Source organism: Canis lupus, chromosome 19, assembly GCF_048164855.1.
Source record: "Canis lupus baileyi chromosome 19, mCanLup2.hap1, whole genome shotgun sequence".
In the NCBI taxonomy this organism is placed as follows: Eukaryota; Metazoa; Chordata; class Mammalia; order Carnivora; family Canidae; genus Canis; species Canis lupus.
In genome coordinates, this window is record NC_132856.1 from 34,896,802 (window position 1) to 34,906,393 (window position 9,592).

The window sequence follows — 9,592 nt, forward strand, 5'->3', positions numbered from 1 at the left end:
CCACATGCTCTCTGGATATGAGTCCACCAGCCTTGTGGGCAAGTCTGGCATGCAGACCTGAGCCTCTTTCCTGCCTGCTTTGGGGTCCTGCACCCAGTTTCATCCATCATCACCTTCCATCACCAGGCAGCTCCACTCATCACACAGACTGACCCCAGTGTGCTCATTGTCTGTGGTCACTAGCAGAGAGTCCCTCAAAGGCCTCACTTGTGATATGTGACTTTGGCAGGTTGCTAGAAGCTCTGTGCGTCCATCTTCTCCCTGGTGGGGTGAGATCAGGAATGGCTCTGTGTCAGTCAGAAGCAAGGGCACAATGCCAGGGTCCTGGCATATGACTGTCACCCATAGAACGTTAGCTCTTCTGGGACCCCGGCACCCCGGAGCCTGCACACAGCTGTGCCGCTAATACTTAAAGGATGGATAATGTGACCCTCTTGTAACACTCTTGTTTTTGTTACCTGAGTCTCCTCTCCAGGCTGTATAGGTGAGTGAGGTCCATGTTCTCTTTCCAGGTGGCTCTGGACCTGTGGGAGGACTTCAGTCTGTGCAGAGAAGGGCAGAGAGAATGGGTCATCCAGAAGATCCACGAGTCGCAGTTCATCATCGTGGTGTGTTCCAAAGGCATGAAGTATTTTGTGGACAAGAAGAGCTACAAGCACAGAGGCGGAGGCTGGGGCTCGGGAAAGGGTGAGCTCTTCTTGGTGGCTGTGTCGGCCATCGCAGAAAAGCTGCGCCAGGCCAAGCAGAGCTCCTCAGGCCAGCTCAGCAAGTTCATCACCGTTTACTTTGATTACTCCTGCGAGGGAGACGTTCCCGGCGTCCTGGACCTGAGCACCAAGTACAAGCTCATGGACAACCTTCCCCAGCTCTGTTCCCACCTGCACTCCCGAGACCACGGCCTTCCAGAGTCGGGGCCGCACCCCGGGCAGGTGAGCAGAAGGAACTACTTTCGGAGCAAGTCGGGCCGCTCCCTTTACGTGGCCATTTGCAACATGCACCAGTTCATCGATGAGGAGCCCGACTGGTTTGAGAAGCAGTTCGTTCCCCTCCGCCCTCCCCCCCTCCACTCCCGAGAGCCGGTGCTGGAGAAGTTTGACTCGGGCTTGGTGTTAAATGACGTCGTGTGCAAACCAGGGCCCGACAGCAGCGATTTCTGCCTCAAGGCTGAGGCTGTGGCCCCTGGGGCGCGGGCCGACTCGCCCTCCGAGGGCCCGCACTTGGGCCTGGACCAAGACACGGAGGTGGGGCCTGGGCCCGGCGGGGGCTCGGTCCTGCGGCCCCTGCTGCACGCCGTGAAAGCCTCCGGCCCCTCGGACATGCCCCGGGACTCGGGCATCTACGACTCGTCCGTGCCCTCCTCGGAGCTGTCCCTGCCCTTAATGGAAGGACTGTCGGCAGACCACACGGAGACATCTTCGCTGACAGAGAGCGTGTCGTCCTCCTCTGGCCTGGGTAAGGTGCGGGGGGAGCCGAGAGTGCCTTTGGGTTGGGTTCCTGATGCAGGTCACAGCCTTTGTCTCTAGTTCCCAAATCCATGAGAGTGTCTCTCTACTTTTGCTGCACACTTACTGGCACTGAATCCTTATGGGAGGTTACAGACTCCATTGATAGTCTCGATTTATTCCAGGCAATGGGAATGTTCCCATGTGTGAACTGCTGGAATACTGAGGCTCAGTTATGGTGAGCGGCCCAGTCCCTGCAGGAGGTGTTATGAAACATGCGGTGTGTGCATTATATCACCTTCCTGAACTCTGCAGGCCTCTGGCTACCAAGACACAGCTTGCCCCAAGGATATTGGTTGGGGGGGGAGGCGGGTTCTCTGGACCTTTATCTTTGCTGGGATTTGTAGTGTTCACCATCCCTCACCTATGCCAGTGACTTAAAAGCCACATCTTTTAATAATCTTGGGATTGGTGGACACGGTGTTTGCTCCATCAAAGCTCAGCACAGGGCCAAGTGGGAGGGCTCTGAAGGAGAGTTCTGTCTCCCCAGGGAGCACCAGCAGGATGCCACCTGGGGCTTCTCCTTATAGTGTCTGTGGCTAGCTGGAGTCATGCATGCAAACCCTTGGCCCTCAACTAAGGGAACCTGCCAACAGGTTGACAGTGCCCTGTCTTGAGTTGGTTGGTAGGCCTGCCTCACTTGTAAAGCCAGATTCAACCACATTCTGGCCTTAGCACCCGCCCCAGTGAAGTACAATGACGTGTGGCTCTGCCCTGTTTTCTTTCCTTAGGTGAGGAGGATCCTCCTGCCTTCCCTTCCAAGCTTCTCACATCTGGGGCGTGCAAAGCAGAGCCTGGTTGCTGCAGCTACACTGGTGAACTCCATGCGGTCGCCCCTTTGTAACAAAATGGAAGAGTCTAAGCATTGCCACTTTAGCTGCCGCCTCTCTCTGGTCCCCCAGCTCTTCTCTCTGGTTGCGCAGTCCACTTGGAGCTGAGGTCTCCTGCAAGGATACTTGGAGTGAAATTTGGGCCAGTACTTGCTCTCCTTGCCCCATCCCTCATATCAGATACCTGATATCTTGGCAGAGTCTCCAACTTTCTAAAACTGTATGGATCTCTGAAAGGCATGTCCATAAGGTCAGACCTTGGATTAGAGCCAATTCTGGGAGGTAGGAGGATATATGCACAGAGAAATAGCAACGTACCTGCACTGATTATTCAGATTGTATTTATCTCTGCAAACTTTGCCTGTTTGCTGTTGGCTACTTTGATTTGAAATGCTTTGTGGAAGAAGCACTTTTAGTACCATTATAGCCACAGAAGTCAAGTGCCAGTATATCTGGAATCCATGTTGTTACAGACGATGCTCTTGTCTGGTTTTGGTATAGAATTTACAGTACTACAGATGTTAAAAAAAAAAAAAAGCTGAGTCGAAGGTCGAGAAGGTAACTGACTATACTATCACCTTTCATGAAATAAGTCTCTATGTACTAGTGGTGCCATAGCTGGCTGAGGTGGGGGCTGCAGGGTCAGGCTTACCATGCTGACAGTTTTTTCTGACATGGGCTGGTTATTGCACAGAAAGCACCATAACTCAGGACATAGGACCACCTCTTGGTTTGAGTAGGCATCATGTGGGGCCCAGATCTGCATGCCAAGTTTCCTTGGGTTCCATTTACTGTGCAGTATCTCAGATGTTGCTGCCTGGAAGTTTATTTTTAAAAGACTAATACCCAACTGAGCTGTATTACTGGAAGCTGGAGTTCATGCTTCAGTTGGCTTCTGATCTAAAGCTGTGTCCAGAATATTAGGGATCAGAATCAATTGAAATATGGCAGTGTGTACAAGTGGCAGCCACTTAATCTGCTGAACTGGTTTTGTCTAATGAGAAGTCTCATTTTAAGATGGTGAGGAGAGATCTGTCACAAAGATGAGTGTGCGCTTCTAATACCGTCTGAAGAAGACATGAGACCTGAAATCATTGAATTCTTGAATCTTAAAGTACTCCCTCCCAACAACCCAGCCTGTGAATCATGTTTCACTTCGTGTTTCTGTTGTACTTACCCAATGAAAGATTTGTCTCTTGTGCTCTATCCTACCAAAAATAGCTATCTAGAGCTTAGAAGGAAAATATTTGCTTTAAAAAAAGGAAAAGTAAATGTTCTGTTTCTATGAATGATGATTCTACAGAATTTGTTTCCAAAGGAAAAATAGTTGTTCAAATCTTGTTTGTTTATTAGCATGTAGGTAATGATACCTTGGTCTTCCCTGTGAAAAGCCTTCTTCCCATGTCCTTGAGGGGTTGTGAGGATCTTTCTCCATGTTTTTCATGGGTGTTGCTGGATTTTGGCACTCTGCTTTTACTCAGCATTCACACAGGGGACCTTGGGTTTCACTCCTCTAGCAGATAGGACCAATATGAAGGGGAGATGAGAAACCTCTCAAGGAGGGGTGGGAGTTGGAATGGGGCATGACTTTTCCACCGAAGCACATGCTTGGCAGGTGGGGAAGGGAAGGTTTGCAGCCTTGCTGGAAAGAAGAGGTTTGTGTGTATTTTTGATGCAAATGCCATACTCCATGTTCTGTAAAGGCAGCTGACGGCCTTGGGAGAAGAACGTGCTCTGCTCGTCTGTTCTACCGGCATCGAATTTCCTGCAGCTGCTCTGAAGGGGAGACAAGTGAGCTGCAGAACCGTCTCCCCCATAAAGCCAGGCATCTTGTTGGAGAAGAGATGTTCCATGTCACCGTGGAATCTGGGACAAGTGCAGAGCTCCTGCCCATGTGTGACTGTCCTGCCATTCCATCCATCATCAGGATAAGTTCTGCAAGGGAGATTGGTCAGTCCAAACTTGCCAACATGAAAATTCACTTTGGAACATTATCAGGAAGATTGAGGCCAAGAAATGATGCATGCTCCAAAGGAACCATGAGGAGCTACTTTTAGGATATTCAACTTTGCACATAAAATGAAGCATCTCTGAGAAAGTGACCCCAGGAACAGCATGGAGGGGTGCCGGGTGGGGCAGGGAGCATCAGCTGAGCTCCATGATCGTGGGCAGGGAGCTTGCTAAATGAACTTAACTTCTTATGAAAATGCAAGGGAAAAATATGCTAGACCAAAAATCAGGTAAAATTGTAGTTTGGATTTAGGGTTTAGATGGTTATTTTCAAGTACTAATTTCTTATGTTCAACACAATTAAATTCTAACATACCAAGTAGCAAAACCATAGTGCGAAGGCCTAAGTCAGACTAAGTTGATATGTTCCAACTTTGTGGTTTTGTTTTATTAGCTTCATTTTTTTTTTTTTTAAACCCTCCGATCTCTTGCTGGGAATGAGAACAGTTGCCTTGTAGATTAAGGCAAAACATCTGTTTTAAGCAGAGCTGCATTCTTTGACTGATACTGTCCTGGGTAATTGAAATGCTAAGACAGAATTCAGATAAAACTTCTGCCAAATTGCAGGCTTTTAGAAATTTTAGAAACAAGAATTAGAATATAGGGATGACCTCAATGAAAAGCTAAGAGGCTTGTGTGGCTAAGTTAGCTGGTGTCCTCTGCGCAGGAGACCAGAGGTAGATGCAAGGAGCCAGGTAAGCAGATCTCGAAGGTAGTTGAAGGTAGGGAGCTAGTCGTTCATCTTAACTCACCAGTGCCCTACAGAAAGGACTTAGCATTTGACATAGCTTTGCAGAGTGGGGAGGGATCAGAGAGGCAGAAGCCTGGGTAAAGGTGTGCTTTTCTCCCAGCAATTGGCTACAAGCAACCAGAACTTACCCGGACAGACCTGGCCCAGCCACATAGTAGGGGCAGAGTGTCCTCCAGAGGGCCAAATCCTGGGCCTTTTGAGGCACATTGATCTTCAGAAAGAATCTGAAGTCATTCAGGTCCAGGCCCAGGTATTCAGGTTGGGTGACCCAGCCAGGTAATAGCATTTTGAGCCAAAAAATGAGACAGGGCCTTAAAATCATGAGACAGGTTTTGGTTGACACATGAGTAATAATTGAAGACAGTCCCAGAGCACAAGTTCACAAAGTGTCTTTAGCAACTATGACATCATTGGAATCAACGCATAGTAATTTCAGTGTACATAAGTTGTATGTTAGAGTTCAGTCTTGCTACTTCATAGCTGCAAATGTCTTTTTTTTTTCTTTTTCTGAACCAACCCCTAATCTCAGGTTCCCTGATTTAAGCACAAATAAACAGGAAGACTGTCCCTTCAAAAATGTCGAGTTACTTGATTTTTGGAACTTTTCCTTTCTTCAGACTTAGGCATCTTTTAGAAGAAAAAAAAGAAGGAAAAAAAAAAACCCTATTTTATTCCTGGAGAAGAAATGATACACCCTCTTCTTAAAGAAAACCCTGTAGTCCCCAGTAGCCTCAGCACTAATTTGGCTCTCTTAGAGGGGAGAATTATTCTTTGTGTTCTTACTGGAAAGAGGTAGACAGTACCAATGTGAAAGTTATTAGCCTTTTCTGTTTTAAATTGTTTGTGAAGACTGCTGCTCTTACTTAGCAGATGCTATGCCTTCAAGGGTAGCCAGTGCAGCAGGCCAGGAATAATGATAAATAAGGTGTGGTGATAAATGGCAATGACCTACCTTCTCAGTGTCAGAGAGGCCATAGGGCATGGCGAGGACTGTGGCAAACTGAAGTGCTTCCTGTCCCACTTCTAGGAAGGCAGCTATTCCAGTCAGTTGTGGCCATGTGGTACTTACTGATTTTCCCATTTTTCAAGAGAAGCTGAGAATCTGGATTCTTTTTTTTTTTTTTTTTTTTTTTAAGTAGACTCCATGCCAGTGTGGAGTCCAATACAGGGCTTGAACTCATGGTTTCAAGATCAAGACCTGACCTAATATCAAGAGTCAGATGCTTAACCCAACTGAGCCAACCACCCAGGCACCCCGAGAATCTGGGTTTTTATGTGAAAAATTATAATTTTTTTAGAGTGTTGGCAGCTAAATAATTTTTTTTTCAATTCAGGCTCAACAGAACACATGAGCGGGCCTGATTTGTCCCCTAGCTGCCAGTTTGTCACCTCTGCCTTGTAAGATTTGAAATGAAAAGCATTCATGGTGATTACAGATGTCTGGTATCACCAGAAAATGCTCTCACTAAATGCAGCTGATGGCTAGATTTCTTTTTCCCCAACTTGCTCCCCCAAAGAAGTCTGATAGAATTGTGAATGTATTTGAAATATTTTGATTGCTTCTTTACATTTCATGGTGCCTTAAGAGAAAGGCAAGCCAGTTACTAATTTCAAAATCAGATTTATGTTCTCCAATTTTAAAAACATAACACTTGGAACAATTTTCACTTAAACTCCACAATCTAAAGGACCTATTTATAGCTTTAGTTCTTGGCTTAATAATTCTTTAAATGATGTGCAATTATGAATTTAGGCCAAGGCTTAATGAGAAAAGCAGGGATTGCGGGGAGTGGGGCAAGGAATCCCAAGTGTCCACTAGAGCCAGGTATTTGCATTGTCTTCTGTTTTAAATGATCTGTGAATTGACTCTGTTTTGGAGATGTGAAACAGTATATGGAGAAAAGCTTTTCCTGATACTGAGAGATCAGTTAGGAGTCCTCATGGGGTGTTGGGTCATCCTTTCTATGTCACCTCCTTTCCAGGCTCAGGGTGGAAATAAACAAAAGGAAGTCTGACTGTAAGCCAATAGCTTGGATTCCAATTTCAGAGTTTTGGAGCTGGGAGAAAGTTTGGATCATCTAGCATGTTTCCCCGCTCTGGTGTCAGCCGGGGCTGAGCCTGAATTATTTCAGACATATGGCTATGGATGGGATTCTGGATTTTCAGTGAGGGAAATTCAGTAACCTACCCTGCTGATCAGATAGTTCTTTGTACGTCTTACAGAAATTCAAACCAGCTTTCTTTTGTTCTGCATGTAGTGGAAAAAGAACAGCTGGTTACCTTCCGTGTATTTGGAAACCACAGTGAAGTCATCCCCCTGGTAAATAATCCCACCTACTTAAACCATTCTTCATAGCTCTTGTTTTGCAAGGGCTTGATAATTTTCACTGCTCTTCTGTGTCTCAGCTTCATGCTCCGTTTGGTTGTGCAAACAGAACATGGTGCCTTATTCACATTGGTGCCTTGTGGAGGCCAAGCTCTGGATGGGGATTATAGGGAAATCCTCATGTGCCCGGCTTCTCTTACTATTTAAAACTATAATGGCACTTTTAAGAAGTGGTATATTGCCTATATTCATTCTGAGGATTATTTGGTTGCTACATCTATCCCCCTGCCCAGCAATAGCCTGTTATGTTTTTCCCCCCACTCCTGTGGTCAGATACTTGGTGCTTATTCCTGAGCTTCTTCAAGATACTCTTCAAGACTAGCTCTTACCATCTGAGTGGCAGCTACCCCTCCCTCACAATTTTGTATTCTATTTTTACGTATCTGTAAACATCACCTTTAATTCATGACTCACAATATTATGAAATGGTTTGGACTTCAGTTTAGCCCCTGGTGAGATACAGAGCAGTTGCTAAGAGCTGATTTGCAAAGAGAGTGAGGGAGGACCTCCTGGGGAATTTTGGCCAATTGTCTTCCCTCCTGTTCTTTGGTTTCTCCCTGAAATTCATCTGGGACCACAGACTCTTCAGGAGCTTTCCTGTGTTCTGAAGTCATGATTCCAACTCTGGCTAGAGTCATGGCTCTGAATGGACTCAACACTGTGTTTTCTCCAGTCAGAAGTCTGACAAGAGCAAACCAATTATGATCGTGTCTGATGTTTATGTCAAGTAAAATTTCAGTCGAGAAGATTCAAAGAACCATACTCCTGTTTGTACACGATGTAGACAAAGTTGCCTGCTCCATCCATTAGATGAAAAAACTACCATCGGGTCACACTCATGTGTAACTGTTATTTAAAAGTTTCATTTTTTTCCTCAAGAAAAAACATGGTGAGTCTGGACAGAGCAAAAACTTTTGTAAAAACCACATGTGTTCATTTAGAGATTAGGTAACTTCTATTTTCACTTTTTTTTTTTTACTACAGAAGCTCCCTCTACTACGTTCTGGGGGAAAAGCCTGTGGAACATGAACATGGTGGTTGTTGTCATTGTCTTTGTTTCTTCTTTAAGATTGTCATTGGTGGGGTTTGGTGGAATAGTGAGCACTGACAGACTGTAGCAGTGTGCTATATTTTTACATTGAAAACAGTGTCTTATTTGATTTGTACATAACTGTAAATAGGTGGCAGTAGGTCACAGCTGACAATTGCAAAATGTTGTTTTTGTACCTTAGAATTTCTGCACCGAATAAAATGTTTTAAGATTGCAGTGGTTCATTGTTCTACATCTTTCCTGTTTGCTGAGGAGCTGGGTTCCTAGCACGGTTTTCTGAGGGCTCTGCCTCTGAAATGGAGAGAGATTATCCAGGGTGAGGAGGAGAGGGTGGCCAGTAGGTCTTGCACATGAAATCTGCTGCCTTGACCATTTACTTTGCCTTCTGGCGGCCAGGAGTGTATTGCCTGTGTGGAGTCAGGAGCAGGGATATTCATGTCAAGGAGAAATTTGACTGTCATAACAAATAGACCTTTTCAGAAATTTGAAAAGAGGAATGCCCAGGTGGCTCAGTTGGTTGAGCATCTGACTCGGTTTTGGCTCAGGTGGTGATCTTGGGGTCCTGGGATTGAGCCCCATGTTGGGCTTCCTGCTCAGTGGGGAGTCTACTTCTCCCTCTCCCTCTGCCCCTTCTCCTGCTTGCTCTCTGTCAAGTAAATAAAATCTTTAAAAAAAATTTTGAAAAGAAGCACTGAAATGTGGGAGCCACGAATGTCCGGCTATCCAGTTAGAAGAGTCCTTTCATGCTGTTGCACGTTTTCTCACCTCCTGTGTGCTAGTGCTCTGTGAGTTAACTTCTTTGGTGCCTATCAACATGGGAGTCTGTTTTTGCTCTGCTTCTGCTGCTGTGACCCTGTGGCTGCACTTCTGGGCCTCAGTTTCTCACCTCTAGAATTGGCCAAAGGTCCTCCCTCGCAGGGTGGTGAATGGGAAGTGCCTAATGGCACATAGTTAGTGCTCCAAAAATGACAGGGATCCAGGAGAGGGCAATGAGTTAGTAAGACAGAGCAAGGACACAGAACACAAACCTCCTGGCCATTGCCTGGAAAAACTATAGTGGAA

General features: G+C 46.0%; 1 protein-coding gene across 2 annotated transcripts in view; it reads left to right on the forward strand.

Moving 5' to 3' along the window:
• Positions 1–8,746, forward strand: part of IL17RD (interleukin 17 receptor D) — a 69,239-nt gene extending 60,493 nt beyond the window's left edge. For both annotated transcript variants that reach the window (XM_072785775.1, XM_072785774.1), the window contains exons 12-13: positions 513–1,452; positions 2,234–8,746. In XM_072785775.1, the coding sequence (XP_072641876.1) occupies positions 513–1,452; positions 2,234–2,346 (1,053 nt within the window). In that variant the 3' untranslated portion in view covers positions 2,347–8,746. The remainder of the gene's footprint in view (positions 1–512; positions 1,453–2,233) is intronic.
• The last annotated feature ends 846 nt before the right edge of the window (positions 8,747–9,592 follow it).